The sequence below is a fragment of the Mya arenaria genome, chromosome 7 (assembly GCF_026914265.1).
Source record: "Mya arenaria isolate MELC-2E11 chromosome 7, ASM2691426v1".
NCBI classification, from domain to species: Eukaryota; Metazoa; Mollusca; class Bivalvia; order Myida; family Myidae; genus Mya; species Mya arenaria.
Genome location: NC_069128.1, coordinates 17,825,711 through 17,847,137, shown reverse-complemented (window position 1 = coordinate 17,847,137; position 21,427 = coordinate 17,825,711). Strand labels below are relative to the sequence as shown.

The 21,427-nt window shown below is 33.6% G+C and overlaps 1 protein-coding gene across 1 annotated transcript in view; it reads right to left on the bottom strand.

The window, feature by feature from the left end:
• LOC128240975 (potassium voltage-gated channel subfamily H member 8-like) overlaps positions 1-21,427 on the bottom strand; it is a 173,237-nt gene that overhangs the window by 7,969 nt on the left and 143,841 nt on the right. The window contains exons 6-13 of the mRNA XM_052957963.1: positions 13,390-13,545; positions 8,545-8,732; positions 5,346-5,580; positions 4,799-4,956; positions 3,674-3,869; positions 3,267-3,494; positions 1,382-1,480; positions 213-313 (exon numbers count right to left, since the gene is read on the bottom strand). Of these exons, the coding sequence (XP_052813923.1) occupies positions 213-313; positions 1,382-1,480; positions 3,267-3,494; positions 3,674-3,869; positions 4,799-4,956; positions 5,346-5,580; positions 8,545-8,732; positions 13,390-13,545 (1,361 nt within the window). The remainder of the gene's footprint in view (positions 1-212; positions 314-1,381; positions 1,481-3,266; positions 3,495-3,673; positions 3,870-4,798; positions 4,957-5,345; positions 5,581-8,544; positions 8,733-13,389; positions 13,546-21,427) is intronic.

The window sequence follows — 21,427 nt, the reverse complement described above, 5'->3', positions numbered from 1 at the left end:
TGACGTCACTGAAACAGATGCCGTCAGCTACAATGCCGCTGTTCCAACAACTGATTTATGGTTATCATTTTACAGAAAGAAGTTATCAAGATATCAAAACACATTGCTAACTTGATTTTGTTTAACATTTTATTTTAATGATTGTTTCATTTGCAACATTTATTTCCGAAGGCACAAAATCAAACATCGTAGTCTTAAAAACATGCACATACCTCGTCCGTCTCTATGCCGTTGTTCATAGACCACATGGTTTGGAAGTACTCTTGCATTCGCTGCTTAAGGGGCTTTGGAATATCATAGGCCCGGAAAAAGTCTGTATGAGACAAACGTTTTGAATATATATATATAACATTGAATTTATTGCCGTTTGAATATTTAATATCAATGAAAATAATTGTTGTTTCATTATAACATAACACCTAATTTATATAAAACACTACTCAAAAATAGTAGTTATAAAATAACACTAACAACTTAATTATCGGCCGCTAAGTCTCTCCATTTTTATTTATATGTGTATGATAATGTTTTTATTGTTTGCTGTTTTTCTTCTAGATTTGATTTTGATGCACGCGGTTGTATAATGACACCAAAACGCAAAGTATAGCATGTGAGAGGGCTGAAACTAACCGATCGTTTTACCTGCTTCATTTAAAAAGGAATATGGAAGTCTCACAAACCTAGTAAATGTCAAATTCGAAATCGACCAGGGTACAACCATACAAGAAGAATAGACATTTTCTTAAAGTTTCTTGTTAATATCGAAATAATATACACTTGGTAAAAGACAATAAAGTTTATATAATATTTCAATTATGCAAAAAGAAGTGGGCATTTGATTTTTTTTTTCAAAACGTGTTCACTTTTTGTCGCTTTATTTTGAATTTGTCTTAGGACTGATTAGTCTATAGTGGCTTTTGCGGTTAGTTGCAGTTGAACCAGTGATAAAAGGCATTGCCAGCGTGGCACATGCCACAGATCTCAATGCACAACACTTGTTTGAGATGTATTTGGTGCATCTTAAGAAAAACCCTTTCATAATTCAAAATAATCTGGTCGAACGGCCCGAAAAGTCATGACATCGAAATAAAGCAATGGAAAACAAACATTTATATATATAAACATGTTTTCCCCAAGTAAAGTTTACTTTTAAATTCATTTTTTATTGATAATTTGGTTAAACTGAAACTTCTTCGAAGTGTAAATGACAACTAAAAATATGGTAAACGAGAAAGGGTTGTTATACAATATTAACAAGTTTTAAAGACATACTTTCTTATAATGATTTACTTTTAGGTTCGACTTGCTATATCGTATGGCATTTTTTTCTCATTTTTTTTGTAAGTGTCTATACATGTTACATATCAGCGTCTTCTTTTACCTTTTAGGTCCTTGGTTTTGGAATGGTAGTTTGTTCGTCGCTGGTACATTCTTTGGATCAAAGCCGTCACGTTACCGAACACGACAGCGTGCATTAGCGCTGGAAATAGGACAGTATAAACAATATATGCATAATGGTGAAATTGTTAACTTGCTGAAGTATTGTCGACCGATACGACAGTATGTGTGGTCAGTTCAATGTCTCGTGCTGGCAACAGTTAATTTTGACAGTATATTGAATACATGACCAGTGAAGGGATTTTTCCTTCGAAACCACATTTTGGGTGAAAATAAGAAATTAGTAATTCCTGACATACCTATTCTTAAGAGGGAAGAAATAAAATAATATGAAAAGGCAATTTAAAAAAAATCCTAAACAAAATGACGGTATATGTTTAAGAAATACCTGGAAATTTGATGAAGCTCTAACACTTACGTTATTACTTTATTCGGGTTTGTTGGGATAAGAGTGAGGTTTTACACACAATTCGGTTTAAACAGTTTTTTGTGTATGTGTGTTCTATGTCTTTGGCGTTTACCCTGTGTCATTAAACGGGTTTATGTTCAAACTTTCGGCTACTGAGCTTGTTTCTGTAGTTTTTCACATAAGTAATGTAATAAAAGCCGTGTACTATTTACTAGGTATACCCAGTACTAATCATCGATGAAGTTTAGATAGGGGGTCGAAACTATGTTTCTGGTTGGTATTCAATACCTGACTTAAGTCAGTTTTATAGTCATACATCAACGACTTCGTTCACTCTATTGGTCAGTTATTGATAACAAGTAATCCCATTAGATACATTGTTCATAGATCCGAGTCAGAGCACTTATATTGGATACAAGCCCTGTTACGTTTTTTAAGTTTTAAAAATTATGGCGTTTTAAAAAATAAAATTGAAATTATGCATAGTTGTAAAATATGAAATAATATTTGTGTATGTAATTAAGTTATTATCAATGTTACATGTGCATAAGAAATGTATCAAAGTAATGTCGATTTTCCTTACTGCATAACTATTATAACTAAGCTATTGAACCGTACTTTATAGGTTAAGAACATATATCTTATTAATGTTGAGAAACCTGACAAGAAAATCTTTATATATACTTACTCGTATATTCAGATGATGTATAATTGTATAACTGTCTGTTCTTTTCTATTTTGATATTATCACGTGGTATTTGACAGCCTTAAATAACATTGTGGAAGAAAAAATACCCTTTGTCAACAACAACAAGGACATAAAGATAGCTGTGCGATCAAAATAAATACGAGGGATGTTTCGAAAATTTAGGTAACATATTATATGAATTTCAGGACTCATATTCCATGGTCTACGTAAATGATTGATGCATTAATGGAACTCTGAATAGTGCATGCACGTGTTTACTAGCCAACATTATTTTTAAGCATAATCAATGTAATGTTAAAAAGTATTTTTCAGTTAAAAACCAACTTGACTATTGAATTTGAGAGAACGAACCACTTACTTTCTTTATGTTGCCTATTTGCTCGTATTGGTGTTGCCCTAGGTAATACCCTACTGATTTTTAATTGTGACATGCAAAATATATCCAATTTGTATTACATGATGGAGATTTTTTGCGTTGCTGATGTTGGCTGAGACATTTCAAAACATACTATACTGAGTGTTAATAGAAGCGTTCAACATACCTCTACTTAGCACTGTAATTATGGCGAATATTTATCCTTGCTAGTGATGGCGGGGACATTGCCAAGCTATTATATTAAGTTATCATGGTAACAAACAACATACCTCAACTTAGTATTGCTATGCTAAAGTATATGTTCCCGTTGTTTGTGTTCGCGGGATTGTTTAGAAGCATTCTAAACTGAGTAATAATGGAAACGGACAACATACCTCCAATTAGCATTGCAATGATGGAGAATATTTTCTCGTTGTTTGTGTTGGCGGAAACGTTGCCAAATCCGACACTAGTAAGACTGGTACAAGTGAAATAGAGGGCAGAAAGATAGCTGGTAAAAATATCTGGTTTTGTGATTTCAACCGTGGCATTCGTGCTCAGGTTTCCAATCGGAACCGTCCCAATGTCGAGGTCAAGTCTTTCCTTTAGTTCAAATAACCAGCCTGAAAAAAATATTTTAGAAAAGCTTAAATAAGTTACATACTTGATGACAATTACACATATACCTGCCAATACCATCAAACAAATTATGTGACGAGCGTCATTCCAGTCAGGGTAATATAAATGTATTGCAATTTTTGAAAATAATTAGTATAACCTCATGAAATAAACCCAGTCTTACTTGAAGTCATGCGTGCCTCAAACTCGGCGTGACCAATGGCGTACCAGATGCAGGCCATCCAATGCGCAACTAGGGCAAACATGCTCATGAGAAGGGCCAGCACCAGGGCACTATATTGGGAAAAGCGGTCAATCTTTTGGAGAAGGCGCGCAAGCCGGATTAACCGAGCGACTTTGAGCAAATGAACAGGGGCTTCCTGCAAAGATGATAATAAGGACACATTGATGATGTGTTCACATTATAGGTCGTCGGGAATGTGAGGTGAGGAAGGAAATAGACGGTCTAAAGCTAGGGTCACAGATCGAATGCAAATCGTTACCTTGAGCAAAATAAAAGTGGCACCCAGAAGGGAGTTTTTTAAAAGATTACAACTCAAGATGAATGAATACAATGTATAACCATTACCGCGTTTGCATGAAACATATACCGAACGTCAAACACATACCCGCTACCGTCGCATTTTTTATATTTTGTTTATATACAGAGTGTCAAATAAATTTCAATTATTTTAAAAAAGATGTGTAAATATACTAAGGGAGTTAAATATATTACCCTCATTGCATTATTTGTACCTATTTGCTACTGAATGTCAAAAATATTACCATATAACTAAGCATGAATTTATAGAAAATATATATGAAGTAAATATGTTACATTGACGACACACACGTAATGCACATTACATTTACATCATATCATAAAATACATATTTATACCAGTCAATATATTATAAACTTCCCGCATCAATTTCAAATATATACCGGAAGACGCTTAATGAACTTTTACCGGATTATTTCTGAATTAATACCGGAAGTCAAATAATTTACTCTTACAGCATTTATTTAAAATATATACCGGAAGTCAGTTTATGTACTCATATCGAAGTAATCTTAAATATATACAAGAAGTCAGATAATGTACTCTTACTGCATTTATTTTAAATGAATACAGAAATTCAAATATTGCACTCTTACTGCATTAATTTTAAATATTTACAGGAATTCTAATAATATACACTTACCGCATTAATTTTGAGTGTATACAGAGAGTCAAATAGTGTACTCTTGTCGCACTTATTTTGAATACATATATATATAGGAATTTTAATATTGTACACTGTCTTACCGCATTAATTTTGAATATATATAGGAAGTCAAATGGAATGGCAGCTAGAAGGTCAAGGACAAACCAGCCCTTGATGTAGTTGAGTGCGATCAGACGAGCCACATAGACAACCTGACCACTTTTGTTGACAAACGAGGTGCGGAAGTTAAACAGTATGTCTGAAAATGAACGGTTACGATTAAACAACAAATATCATACACGTCGTTAGCTATAAAATTGTTGTATATCTGCAGTTTGAGTTTAACGCCGTCAGACCAAGACGAAAAGATTATGTACAATGGAGACTTTTATATGTTCCTATGAATATTTAAGCCAAGGAAAGTGCAAAGAAATGATATAAAATCTTACTTATTGTCTTCGATGTTTTGGGCCACTGCATTTAGCTGTTTTATGATTGGCTGTTTTAGTTATGTAAAAGTGTTTTCTCTTTCTTTTTTCGAACCTCTTTCGTAAGGTGCAAGGTTGGCTTTTAAAAAAATGATAATTCATCGAAAGAGTGTACAGTATATCATGGTAATGTATTGCAAAACGTGTCATACATGCTTACCCATCATGAATAATATCTCTACAACAACATCAGAGTATATGGATTCCCGCTCGTTCTTCTTGTCCGAACGAGTGAAGGCCGCATTATATGGAACTAAAATAGCAGTGTAGAACGTGCACAACAGAATCAGCCAGTCCCAGCCGATCTTGAAGATCCCATAATGCACCAGTATAAACTTTGACTTCTTGATTTCTTGGACCTTGTATTCTGGCATCTTGCCAGATATTGAGCTGAACTGAAATCAAAATTGAAGGTTATGACTTTTGATTTCTTTGACCTTATATTCTGGCATTTTGCTAGAATATTGAGCTGAACTGAAAATAAAACTGAAAAATTTGTTTCATAAATTAATATGATGTTACAGTCTATAAATGAATTCTTTGAGTGGAATTAAAGCGAAATTTTGTCATACATTAACGTGTTCAAACACGTTGAACTATCAATCTATGAGCAAGCGTTCAACGAACAACACGTATTTGACAGCGAGAAAGAAATAGAAGCAGAAACATATTTCTCGATTTTTGTGGTAATGTTTGGAACACACATTCTCTGAGATCGATGCAATGGACACTCGTAAGTCAGCCCGTTTAACACCATGCCTCCTTGGTACGTGACATTGATGTCGAGTACCCGGATGAGGTCCATGATGTACACTCTTTCAATAATCATTTCAAGTCTGACTAATGCAAATGATTATTAATTGTTATAGTTTAAATTCAATCCAATATCTGCAATCGGAGTGAAAAATACAAGAAAAAATATTAATATAATGGATAACATTAAAAGTGATGGTGTTGATCGTCAAAGTCAGTAAATAGATTTAGAAAAAACATGACATAGCCTTTTAATGCTTAAATCAATTAAATTTGAACTGAATTCTAAGGAAATGTAAGGTTATAAAGTAAGTCAAACGCTAAAAATGGCATTTTCCAGTTTGAAATGAATAAGAAAATTAATTGGTAGTCTAAAACATTTACGTACCTGACAAATAAAATACCATTATTGTTACTGGTCATGGTATATTTATTTTTTATACAGTTTATATAATTTACTATGATGTATATAGTTCAAAAACATTATATTTGTGGGTATACCTACTGTCAGCTAGGACCTTTCGACCTTAACCCTTTCAAAGTCAACCTGGTGATAGAGGACGTTGTACGCATGTACGAGTAATGTTCTAAGGTTCAAATTTGATGTTACAAACATCTGATTTTGATTTAAGGATATATATCGTACACAATTGTTTGCATTATGGACCATACAGTATGTCAAACAGAACCTTTTGATTTTTTATCCTTTACAAAGTCAACCTGTTGTAATAGGTCATGGTGCGTTCCATTTGTGTACCTAATGTCAACTAGAACCAATTGACTTTCATCTTTGCAAAGTCAAGCAGTCCTAGCTCACGTAGGCATCATAGAGTCAATCCATATCGCCAACGCATCAATAGTAAAAACACGTTAGATTTATTTCAAAATTAAGCTCAGTCTCAGCATCTGAAAGCACTTGGTTTTTAAGCCGATTGGGGACATTAAATGCTTACTATGTAGTCGACGGAATACAATTTCATTAGCTTTGGGATTAGGCCTAATTCCAACAAACATGCAATTCCTTTAAAAGCCTTTAGCGATGTCTGATAAAACCTAAATAAAAGTATCAGTATAAATCTCGTCATTATCTAGTCAATCCTGTTTTCTTGATCAGGCTAGTACGTGCATTGGCTTTGTAATTATTTGATAGAAACTAAAAAAATCAAATTAGTATACTCCTCTACCAACTTTGTTAAATGTCATGTGCACGTACAAAAGAATATGGTTACTTTGAACGCGGTTTTCAATACTTTGCTTAAAACACATTCTACTCGTACATGAAAAAATAACCGCATTGAAATGAACTATTTTCACAAAATTCGTTCTGACACAACTCCAGTGTAACGTAAACTTCAAATTGAAATCTTGTTTCAGAAATCGTTATTTTTAACGGGCGCCGTGAAACGCTATATGGTTTTCATTCTGACTATTTTCTTTACACATATACTCAATATACATATCTTCATTATACCTCATAAATGTATATACACCATGAAACAAAGGATTGTCTGTTATTATAATTATTATTAGTTTGTAGAAATATATAAAGTTGTATGTTCAGTTTCAGCATTCTCGGAACAACGATCGTACCATCACTGCTTTTAAGGAGTATCTGATCAAAGAAAACAGTGTATTTTCCCATTTTCCTGACAACAACTGCTCAGAGGCCAGCTATGTATTTGCCTACATTGGCCAGTCTGGATATTAAAGCTAGAGCACTTTAGGCTTCAATTTGCAGGCCAATACAGGAACTATTCAGAAGCTGTAGTATAAATTCTGATTTCCTGAACCGAACCATCCTGACATAACGAACACTATCGCAAATTAAAATAGAATCTCCCTTTTAAGCCAATGGAATTGCAGACATGGAATCATTAGGTGCCATGCTAAATCATTAAGAATTTCAACTTTCTCGGGTGTTTAAAGGTCCAACTAGTGCTACTCATCTATACACTACCTTTGTCATATTTTGCGTTGACAATGTGTTAGCCTTTAAGGTTGTACTCTAAGTCAGTTAGATGACATGGAGTAGTATCATAATGACCAGAAAAGGCTTGTTCGCACCGCTCACTGCGCCTATGATCAATCATTACGATTTAACTGCATGTCTTCTTACTGTTACGTCTACCTATAATTATCAAAATGTCTTACAATACCCATGTCACTTGACAATAAACGATTAACAATCATATTATTTGCGTTGATTTTAAAAATATAAAACTTTTGTGTTGTTAATTCATAGGTACGTCGCAAAATATTTCCATGTGAAAAGCGCCAAAATATTGTAGTACATGCCTTAAAACATGTCGCACGTTAAACTTTATTGAAATTAAAGGTCACGTGAGACGCTGAAAACGTCACAGCATGCAAATATATAGCTTGGCGCTTTATGTTTGCCGCTTTTAAACAGGCGACAAATATTGTCACAATTATTGAATTATTTTCTAAATATCGTTATATATGAATGTTGGAATAATGGCATTGGCACCGAATCAAACCAAATGTATAAGCCTTTCCTAATGACATTCTAATGGTTAACCCATATGGTAAATAATTGTGTGACTGGCTAAAAAATGGAATGCCCATTGCATATTGATCTTCTTTACCTTATTTAGTTGTTGGAGTTTGGTCTTCGCTCGATTGGCTCTGTTGTGTTTTTCAAATTGCCCTGATAAATGGTAGAGCACCGCACGGCTCCTCCTACGCTGATTGTTATATCCCGCAGTCCCTGGAAGTGCAGCCGGGGCGCGGCCCTGTCGAGCTTGGCATCGGCGGTACGCCTCTGCCATTTCCTCTGAAAATACAAAAGAATCTTTCGATGAGTAAATGATAGTGATAATGATATTATATCTGACGATTAATGAGTTATATATATAATTTATTTGCGTGAATACTTTTACAGCCATTTAAAAGCGATACTTTCCGTGTAAATAATGTATATAGCATCTCATCATGTAAAGTCTGACCTCTTTGATCAATCACGTTGATAAAGGCATTGTGAAAAACAAACATGCATCGTCGCAACATTGACGACGTTAAAATACACGGCTCAAGGATATAACCATTAATCATTGTCAATTTTAAATTGCGCTGTACTTTTCGTAATTATCTTCCATGCAAATACATACATGTTTCGACAAAGCAATAATGCATTGCCCAGCATGTTGTGTGTTTTTCATTATGATGTAACCTTTAAAAGTGTATTATTTTGCAACTTGTAATTTGAGAACATGAGTGCTAGTTATTATTTAATTTGGTAAACTGATATGTTCCAACAACATACTGAATAAGACAATACTAGTTGGAGAACGCATCAATATCTTGTTACAGTTATTTTGAGGCGTCCCTTTTCAATATTGTTGTCGGCTGGAGACGGCTTTCAGTTTTTGTGACATACATCATCCGTCGTCAGCGCGAGTGATCAAACATTCAGGCAGATATTTTGTGATGTATAGGTTGACCGAATGAATTACCGCTAAATATGTTGCGTAACAGATATGTTACTCTGACATAATGAATATAGGCAAAATTGATTGTTTGGGATGTACATTTTGTTCGTCTTGTAAACTATATTTTCGAAAAAAACAACACTCCAGCTTTGAAATTACATGTATATTTCTATGTATCACTGTCTATTCGAACACCGTAATGTACTTTCTATGCTTATTTTCCATGCTTCGTCATACGTTGAACATCAATGCGAAACATATTTTATTCAAAAGTCTCCGTTGATTAATGATGAGTGGATGATTTTGCGACTAGTTTTTTTTTGAAAATGTGGATACAAGTTTTCATTAACCAATATACCTGAAGTACCACCAGACCGTACTGAGTTTGCCAATTGATAAGCGAAAAACGCATCAATAATGAAAATTATTTTGTGGCATTCTTTTTTCATTTTTGTTTTGTCGGAGAAAGCCTATCATTCATTTTGACATATTTTATATATAATTGGTTACCGACGACGCTAACAATTATATAAATATATTGTTAAGTATAGTTTAACGAAATAAATGTCCCGTTTAATCTTCTGCTTGTTTATGCAACGTCTTATTAAAATTTCTTTGATGTAGATCGATTTCGGACAAGTGCGAACGTGTTCAAGAAATGACAGTATATTTATGGTTTAGTGAAATAGAACGAAGACGTTATGAATATCAGACAAAATTCATTACTTTCGATGTACATTTTGTTGTTAGTGTGCAGTCCCTTTCGAAAAAACCCCAATAACAATCAAACATCGTGGCTATCACTGTCTTTTATACACGGTAAAATACTTTCTATAATCAAATTTCACGTTCTTCGAAAGAGCAATACGGTTTAACCAAAACTCTTTTAATTCATAATGATTTAACGTTAAGCAGAATTTTATTTTGAGACATCTTGATTACCATTTTTCATCACTTCCATAAAATACATAAATAATGCCAAGACAGCGTACTGAATTTTCCCGACAATAATTTTAAGCGCGGCCAAATTCACCGGAAATGCCTGTCCGGGGTTCAAGTAAGATATTTCAATGGCCGATTAAATACGGAAATGCATGTCTGTTATGCAATGAATTTGGTTCTTATGTGCAATACATTTCGGAAAAATGAACAAACATCGTCGCGACTTGGTCAGTAAAAGGACAGACCCATCAATCAATGTGAATGTTTACACAGCAATGCAATTTCCGTAATTATCTTTCAAGACTTTTCAGTCGTCCTTCGACATAGCAATAACATATTGCTCTGCACTCTCTGTGTTATTGGTAAAGATATAATCTTAAGATGCGTTTTATTTTGCAAATTGAAATTTGTGACTTGGATTTCAGTTTGTCATGTGGCCTATAGAAACGCGCACACAACTTACTGAAAAGGACCTTAATGAGGGCGTAATGAAGCAATATATACTGAAAGTTCATTTTTGTAGTTTCTTTTAAATATATTCCACCGGAGATCACCTATCAATCATTATGGCATACATTCATGGTCATAGATCTATTGTCATGTATAATTTGAAGAAAAAATAATTGTTCAATTAATGGCTATAAGTGCTTCGTCTAAAAGAATGGTTTTTTTTCATATAGACATGTTTTGGTCAACGGCGTCAAGAAATGACTTTTTTTATATTTTAACCACTCTCTGTATTTTTGGTCATGATATAACCTTAAGAAGCGTATTGTTTTGCGACTTGTACTTTGTGAATGAGATTTCCAGTTGTGATCTGGTCCATAAAAATGCCCACACACCGTACTGATTATGACCTAAATGAGGGCGTAATGCAGCAATATATACTGAAAGGTCTTTTGTGGGCGTCTCTTTTCAATATATCTCTACCAGAGATCATCTATCAATCATTATGGCATACTTCCATTGATTGTCACAGATCTATCGTTATGTTTAGTTTGAAGAAAAAATAATTGCTCAATTATTGGCTAAAAGTGCTTCATCTGAAGGATGTTTTCTTTCTTATCGACATATTTTGGACAACGGCGATTGCCGTTTTCAAGAAATGATTGTTTTTAATCATCATCAATATATATGCAAAAAGCTACAGAAACATGCTTAGTAGCAAAACATAAACCCGGTTTAGTGGCAATGGGCAACGCCAAAGACATAGAACACAAATTCACAACAAGAAACATAGAACAGCACACAACTCTACAAACAGCACAGTGCATAAATACTATATATATATATATATAGTATTTATGCACTGTGCTGTTTGTAGAGTTGTGTGCTGTTCCATATATATATAAATAATTGGTATGTTAATCACGAATTGTTCGATACCGCCTTGGAACGGTCAGTAAAATGTAAATTTACTGGGGGGTTAAACCAGTTTATGTGCACAAACCTCACTCTTATCCCTACAATTCTTATTAAAGATAAAACGCAAAAGATAAATCTTATCAAAGTATGCATTAACTTGAGGAAACTTATCAATAAAACAAATAATAATAAAAAACGAAAAGGTAAACCCCAAGTACTTCACTGATTAGAGATCCCAACTCTATCTGCAGACGGAGGGAAACAATTCAGAGCACCTAATGCAAATACTTTTCAAAGATACGATGCAGTCATCGTTAGAAACCAAAAACATCACACACAGTCTGCCTTAAAAGGTTTAAAACTGTGTGATCACAGAGTTTCATAATAAAAAGCATCATTGTACAAAAACTGGGAACAAATAAAGAAAAACATTATTAAAAATAAAAGCGACTAGTATATGCTGTTCTCTCCTTCCAAATGATTTGAAAACGTAAAATATTTGAAGAAATTTAATTCACAGCCAAAACACTCGGAGTCAGTCAACACGTGTCAAATTCGACCATTGAAATGGCACTTATTTTATTACAATATGAAAACAATATGAATTTTAGACAAAATTTAATAATTGGAATGTAGGAATAGTTCTTATTATGCAATCCATTTCGGAATAACAAACATACACTGTCTCAACTTGGAAACTACATGGATTGTTCGATCACTCCAGATAAGTAGATTCAAATAGTTGTCCATGCTGGAACTTCTTTTTTAGGCCGGGCAATCATTTTTACTATAATTTGTTTAACTTAGGTGGGACAAAAAAAGCGTTAATCATGGCCGCCCTTGTATGATAGGTTCATCCCATCCACCAAAAGTGGTGTTCGGTGTTCTGTGGAAACTCGGTAACAACTCATTTCCTCAAAACACCTACGCTCAGGTTAAAATGAACCTTTCTTACACCATCGGCCATGGAAGAAACGGTTTTCCGTAATCATCTTCCACGCTATTACATACACCCTTTGAAAGAGCAAAGCTATTATCAGTCTATACTCTCTGTGTGTTTCAAGTTATTTTAATATTTTGAAATTTGTTATTTGAGAACTTGATTGCAAGTTTTCATCTTGTTTATAGCAATGCTTGCAAAGCAATCATAATTGAACAATATTGAGTGGACAATGCATCAACATCTAATGACAATTATAATGCTGTGTCCCTTATCAATATTCTTCTCAGTCGGAGTTGGCCTATTGGGCATAGTGACATACATTTATTGTGAAAAACTATTGACATGTATAGTTTAAGGAAATAAATGAATTCGGAAGTATTTATTGACTGTAGACGCTTTATCTGATGCAATTATTGTCATAAAGAAACGCAGGTTGAGTTCCTTCTGTTTTATTATGTGATATAAGTTTTGGACCATAATCCCTTTGTTATAACAGTAAGTTTATTATATTTATCTGCTATTTTCATTTTAGTGTATAAGTATATTTAACTCATTTGACTGTAATGCTCAAAACAACAACAAAGAAACAACATATGTTTTATATACAGTTAAGAAATTAAGCTTTTAAAAGCTACATTGCCACAAATTTTCAAATTAAAAAGCGCCAAAATATCTCAAAAGGTTTTTGCATCAATCTATTTTGTGCTATTTTAATACAAATAATGTTATTAATAAAATTTCCGTTTACTGACCATCACTGTCAAGGTCGCTGCTAGATTTGTCATCATCGGCGTCGCTATCATCTTTGATCTTCTCGCCAATATCCTTGTAGGAAACGAGGATGAGCACCACCTGGGATTTCTCGTTCTTAATTGGCACGATGTCAAGCAAGCACTTAAATGGGCAGCCTGAAACGATAATTAAGTGTAAAATATAAGACCGAAGTCGTGCAAGCACTAAAATGGGTAGCCTGAAATGATAAATACAGAGTAAAATGTAAGAACGATGTCCACAAGCACTTAAATGGGCAGCTTGAAACAATAATTAATGATAAATTTAAGGGATGCAGTCCACCAGCACTTAAATGGGCAGCCTGAAATGATAATTAGTGTAAAATGTAAGGGATGCAGTCCACCCGCACAAATGGGAAGCCTGAAATGATAATCACTGTGTAATATTTAAATAATTACTTGTATATAAGTATCGGAAAGCAGTATGATTTATGAGTTGTCGTTCTAAATTGGCACGATGTCCAACAAGCTCTTAAAGGCCTAGTTTAAGGAATGTATGGCATAATGATCCTTTGCTGTGCATTCCCTGTTTAATGTACTGGTGTTACAGTAGGAGCCAATTTCCTGTGTGTTTGTTTATTGGCTCAGGGCCATAAAGGGTTGACTATTTCTATAATAAAACATGCACTGCACAACAGGATACTCAAGCACAAGGCAATACAGATTAAGATCAATACCTAGAGGTTGTGTACTATACACAGTTTTTTTTTTGGGGGGGGGGGTCACTTATAGGAGGCTTAAACTAGGCCTTAATGAGCAGCTTGAAAGGATGAATACACGATAAATGAGTGATTACGTGAGAAGCAACATAAATTTGAACGATCTGTGACCAGTAATTATTAAAAGGATCAGGACACTTGGAAAAGCAAATGTTGTGGCCACGTGGAAAACCAAATGTTGTGGCCAAGTGATAAAGCAAATAATGAGGACACTTGGAAAAAGAAATATGAGACTTTTCGTTCTTTATTGGTAGGATGGGACATTTTTTTCAAATGTGCCTGCTAAATTAATGTTAAAATAATGCAATGATATTGAAGCATTAAGGTGCTTTTGTTAATTTTCGGTAATGAAATAATAGTAATTTCTAATAAGAATGCACACAATAAAAGTGTTTACAATATTTCAAAATATGAAAATTGTCGTTTTATATTGAATAAGATTTACCATGTACTTGCAAGGAAAGCCTTAAATTTTGGTGAAAGTATTAGTGTTGCCGGACGTGTTTAGACAACAGTTCTTAGCACGATTTCATGTGAAAATGAAGCAAATATATGAAATTGAATAATCTGTTTTTGCCAGACATATTCTATTCTAACAATATAAATAAATATATCATGAATTGAACTAGGCCGCAACTCATACTGTGTCTTATCACAATTCATCGTGAGTCCTATTCTGTCTTACCACAATGCATCGCAAGCCCTACTCTTGCTTACCACAATACATTACAAGTCCTACTCTATCTAACCGCACGGCATCGCAAGCCCTACTCTATCTTACCACAAAGTATCGCAAGCCCTACTCTGTTTTACCACAATGCATCGCAAGCCCTACTCTATCTTACCACAATGCATCGCAAGCCCTACTCTATCATACCACAAAGTATCGCAAGCCCTTCTCTATCTTACCACAATGCATCGCAAGCCCTACTCTATCTTACCACACGGCATCGCAAGTCCTACTCTATTTTACCACAAAGTATCGCAAGCCCTACTCTATCTTACCACAATGCTTCGCAAGCCCTACTCTATCTTATCACGATACATCGCAAGTCCTACTCTATCTAACCGCACGGCATCGCAAGCCCTACTCTATCTTACCACAAAGTATCGCAAGCCCTACTCTGTTTTACCACAATGCATCGCAAGCCCTACTCTATCTTACCACAATGCATCGCAAGCCCTACTCTATCTTACCACAAAGTATCGCAAGCCCTACTCTATCTTAGCACAATGCATCGCAAGCCCTACTCTGTCTTACCACACGGCATCGCAAGCCCTACTCTGTCTTACCACACGGCATCGCAAGCCCTACTCTGTTTTACCACAATGCAAATCGCAATCCCTACTTCATCTTAAAGATTTGCCTCGCAATGCTTATCAATACTTTCGCCAGAAGATTTTTCCTTGGACTAATGCCTGCCTGGTCTTCAATGCATTAAATGGATATGTCCCGTGTTTAATAAAACTCAAGGATGATTAAATGAAATAAATCATGTAAGTGCAACCTTCACTGACAGTTCCCATTAATAAATCTGAATACTAGTTTAAAAATTCCTGACATTCGGAGAAAGATGAAATAAAAATGTGGGTAAATTGCAAATGTTTTATTTCCAATGATATTTAACCTTGCAAAGACGAAGGGAAATGTGTTTACGACATGCCATTGGAGTATTAATCATTTATTTATGGAAATCAGATATTGTTTCTTATTTAAACATGATAGAAATCAATGCTTTTATATTCGGATTGTTAAAAGCGTACTTTATTATGTTGATTGATGCGATGTGTGTTTGTATGTATATTGACAAAATGCTTCAATACTGCCTACATTTATAACGCTATTTTCCACCGACGTTTCCTACATCAAATTTCTTAGGTAATTAAACTAACACCAGAGCCCAACTTTAAGAAAAATATTAAAATAATAATGGCACTTTAACTCCACCTACCCAAAATATTAAATGTTCAACCATATTAAACTGACATATTTTAGCTATTTAACGCAATGTAATGGTGGAAATATTGGTTTTCTTAATTATGTCCTTTTGGGTTCTAGGATATTAACTGAGAACAAATAGGGAGTACAATTATGTGCGATAACCATGCAATCATTGTGTAAATTATAGTTGTTTACTGCAAGAAAACTATGTATTCACAGACTTAAACACTAAAGGGACTAGACACCAAAATCGTTCAATACATTTATATTTCGAAAAAAATAGCTTAAAATTATCAATACGAACTACTATGAGGCCAACAATACATCATTTTACATGCTTAAAAAATATTTCGTCGCTGTTGAAACATGCTGTATATGCTATGTTTACCGATACTTCTCGAACATGATAGTCTGTTGTAACAAATGTTACCATGGCAAATAAAAGTTATTGCTATTGCTGTTGTTGTTGTTGCTATATATGAATAGTTTGACTTTTTTTTCCTTTTGTCAACTCTGAAGATGCTAGTAAATACGGGCCCGAGGCTGTTTCGATTGAAAATGGCCGAGATGCTCCGATCGCTGTTAAAACTGATCTTTTAAGAGGCACAATGAAAGACCAGACCAGACACGCATCGAGAGACACACAACAATAAACACAGAGACCAAGAAATGATATTCATAGACATATGTCAACAATGTTTACTATAACTCGTTTGAATATTTGTTAGCCGTACTTGTTTGATTTTCCTTGAATTGCAAGATATTGCAGGAGATTTAATGTACTTTTCTATTGAATAGAGTCTGGAATTTCATAAATCTGCACCGTCTTTCCAATATGAATCCATATGATTCATCCCAATCGCATCAAACAGACTATATTTCAATTTCTATGGGATTGTTTATATAATCTGAATTGTAAATAAAAGGACCCTATCTCAAACACAATCAACGTGTTTTACAGACCGCACTCTAAAATATATATTAACGGAAATGTTAGGAAAACCGTGTTTGCAGGGGACAGATAATATTTGATAAGTATGCTTTTCTGTGATGAATGTTATTCTGTTGAACACCATATGTAAAACTTTTCCAAAGGTTTCTGTTAAATACTTAATACTGATCAATAATATCTACTTTAGCTATGTTGTGATGAATTGTATTATGTATTGTACATTTTTGTTTGTCAGATCAATTTATGAGAGAGCTACAGCTCTGAAAAGCAGGGTCGAGCACCCTGCTGACCTTTTCCGGCACTCTACTACGCCCAGCTATGCCCTTTTGTTGGCAAAGTTAATTTTCGAAAAAAAGTATAATATACTAAATACTAATATTTTTGACACTAAGATAAAGATTTAAGCTACGACATTCATAAAATACTATTACTATTTAAAGAACGTTCATTACATTCACAGTGCGAAATGAAAATTGGTACTTGCAAGTGCCCAATTAAGGCTCATTCAATGCGATTCAAAGGTACCTTTCTGACCCAGCACCCTGCGCTTTTTAAATCCTGGCTATAGCAATGTTTCTCTATTTCACTAAGTTTAGCATTGCGTAAACCGTCTCATTTCCGGCATTATTCTTGCTTATATATTCAAACATACTTCACTGTCTCAATTATGAACGAATTATCCTTCTTATTTGCAATCTGATCCAATATTCGGGATAAAATGACGCATTTGTCTGTCACGAATATGTTGCTGTCTTAGTAACACGTTTGACCGATGAAACATCAAAAATTTATTACAGAAATTTTGCTTTTGTGTGGGAAAATATACCTTACGGGGGAGTACATTTGGTAACAAAGCATTCGAAAGATTCTGTAAATAATTTCATGATGACCAATCGGATCTTCCTTAAGCTAGTGGTTCATAACTGTTCATATTCTAGTCCTTCATAATTGTTTTGTACCCCTGACTGATATTAAAAATGGAAAACTCTTAAACCGATGCTAAAAATAAATTAATGAATTTGCTATGTAATGATAGTATTTTTTGTTTTGGTACCTCCCTTTAAAATAAAATATCATAATAGTAGCACTATTTCTTGACTTTCTAGCAGTTTATACCAAACCATGGATTGCTTACCGTAAGAATGATTTTATAATACTTCTCAAGTTTTAACTCTAAATCATAATTAGGAATTGCCCAGACATGCAGGAAACAAAGGCAGACGAGAGTAACTAAACAGATATACATGAATAACGGGGACGGTTTCTTATTACCAATCGTACTAAATGAACAGGTCACTTTCAACTGCTGTCATATTAAATGTCTAAGGCGAGGTAGAAGGGTCATTAATTAGATGGATGGAAATTTCTAACGTACTAAATTAAGGTCGTTATTGTGAAAGAAAAGAGTATATTTCTATACAGCCAATTTGCTGGATTTTATTAACAGGTTAACGACTTCCTGAACATGGTATGGCAAAATACATTAATTTAAAGAAAAAAAATATTCTTGACAAAAACGTGCCGAGGTTTTAAGTGCATGAATAAGAAATGATTTCGATAATGACATTGCACTAATGTAAAGGTACTTTCACTATACATAATATCGTTGTTTTTCTCTTTTAAAGCAAATGTAGTCATAAGTTCAAATCAATGTATGTCATTTACTTATTTTGATTATTAGCCTAGTCGACATAGTCGATTCGTATATCGAACCATACCATCGTTCTTAATACGTTTCCACTAAGTGTTTTAAGTATTACACAGGACAAGGGCAGAAAATCGCATAGGAATTTATTTATGACCTTTATTAAGAGTAAGACAATTTAATTATTCTACGGACAAGGCATATATTTTTCATTATTTACCATTCGTAAATGGTATTTGTCAACACGTTATGTATATCGAAAAGTCCGGATTCCACTCCAGTGCATTACAGGCGTGTTGAACTTTGCTGACTTCACGACGTTACGTAATTGCCAGATTCCATAATCACGTCATAAATAGAATCAGTTGGTCATTAAAATGACATCAATACAACATACAGGATCAAAACGCAATTCTTTTAACCCTAAAGCTGAGTCGTGAAATCTGTTTTCTGCGGTCTTACCACGCACACCGTTCGTAAATTATACTTGTTTACAATTTAGAATACAAATATTGACTTCAAACATCACAAATGCTTGTTTGGGCACACTACAACGAGTAAAAAACTCAAACTGAATGATGTATGCTATTTTTGTTTTTACCATTAATTGGATGGAAAGTAAGCAGATTATGTAAAAGCTCTAAGGGTATTGACAAAGCTTAAGAAAGCATAATCAAATAGGTCTGGCTTTTATAAAAAAGCCTTAAGGAAAAAGGATGGTCAAAATGATTTTTTCTGTGATTCTTTTATAAAGCACTTACAATACTTTAATATAATATAAGCGTCGCGCATAGACTTGTTAATATACCGTTATATTCGAAAAAAGAGGAAGAAACACAGAATAAACCAAGAATAAAGATACAAGCTGATAATGTTAAACCAGACCCAGTATCAAGAAAACCCTTTAGTCAAATTTCTATCTCAATTTATTTTAACACATATTATCAAATTTAAGGTTATTAAACATCGTATATGTTTTTACACATTTTGATGGCGTATTCTAATGTTATATACATGTTCCAGTTCAAAGTTCAAAGTTTATTGGTAGAAATCGGCATACAAATACCTATGACCATTAAACACATAGAAATTTAACAAGTATAAAAGATAAAGGAGCACAATATTGAGCATAGTACAAACACGCAAACAAATAAACAACACAAAAATAAGGCAGTCCAGTTATTATTCATTTTTACTTAGTTATTACAGTATATTTACGAAACAGTTAAAGTTCCAGGGTATATTCTCTTAATTCCATTGCAAATTTGATACATATTATAGTGTTTAATAATCTGCTAGTTGATTTGCTCAGTAATACAGATTTTATCATATTTATAGAAGGCCAGAAGGTATTGCCTAAGTATGTTCGTCTCGATCTTTTTTAGAGTGTACAACATAACATAAAATGATACTCGTGTTCTATCATATTGAAAAAAAACCCATATACATTATTCTTTCAACTCAGGCAGTTTTATAACATCCTATTCCTATTCAATTTTAAGGTTATGTGCTGATAATCTAAAACAGGTCATATATCTTCTTATTCTATCATTTTTTATTTGTAAAAGATATTTTAAAACAAAAGTATTCTTTAAGGTAACAATACAATGAACGTTTTAATATTTCATTTATAGAAGCCTTTAAACTTGAATAAACTTGTCACGAATTCTACACTTAAGTAAGAGTATTGATATATACATCAACATTTTGTCTTTCATCCATAACCCCAAACTGATCAATAATCGAATGTATTCTCTTTTTCAAAAAATAATTATTTACATTAACATTCACATCATTATATAAAATATTAATTGGTGAATTTGCGTTTAACCAAAATGTAACAGATCGTTGACATCATAAACAGCAGTGATAGGGTGTCAGACAAATACAATATAGAATTTACATTAGAATGAACTTTGTAAAACAAAGAAAGAGATTATGGTAGGCATTAAGAGCTTGATTCATTTAGCATTTTACGGCATTTGGCATGTATTATGAAAGTTAATAACACGATAATTGTAGTTATGTACTATTTTTACCAATTCATATTAGCGTGCTTCCTTTTTTCAAGACACAGATGTTTATTTAGTAACATATATTTTTAATTCCGATTGAACACAACAATGGCAAAAAGCATCAATCTGGGATTGTAATCTCATTGGACCTCAGGTAAAAATGCAATATCATCAGCGAAAGAAATCATATTCATTGAAAAATCCTTAGAAGTAAATGTTTAAATGTTTTTTAAAGATATAATGTACTAACAATATAAGTCAAAAAGTAGAAAGTGTCTGTCCTTGTTTTGGACCGACTGTTACATAGAAATATTGAGTAAACTCTAGTCCACTAGCACAGGATAGTTTAACACGTGCCTGTACGTCATTATAAATTCATTTGATCATGCTAGTCAATTAACAGCTTATTCCTATTTGGATTCACTTAATCCATAAAGCATCTCTGTGTACCGTATCAAAGGCTCGCTGGTAATCAATAAATACTCAACAAAACTTTGCATTGTTGTAAAATACATTTTAAATTATAGCATGTAAATGAAAAATGCAATCAGCTGTAGAATGGTTATCGCGAAAACAAGACTGGCAATTACTAGGCTTATTTTTTAGTTCACACAATCTTTTTATTCTATTTCACACACTTATTGTTTTAAAGGAACATTTACTAATGTAATACCTCTTTAATTTGCAGGTTCAGATTTATCCACCTTCTTTGATATATGGACAAAA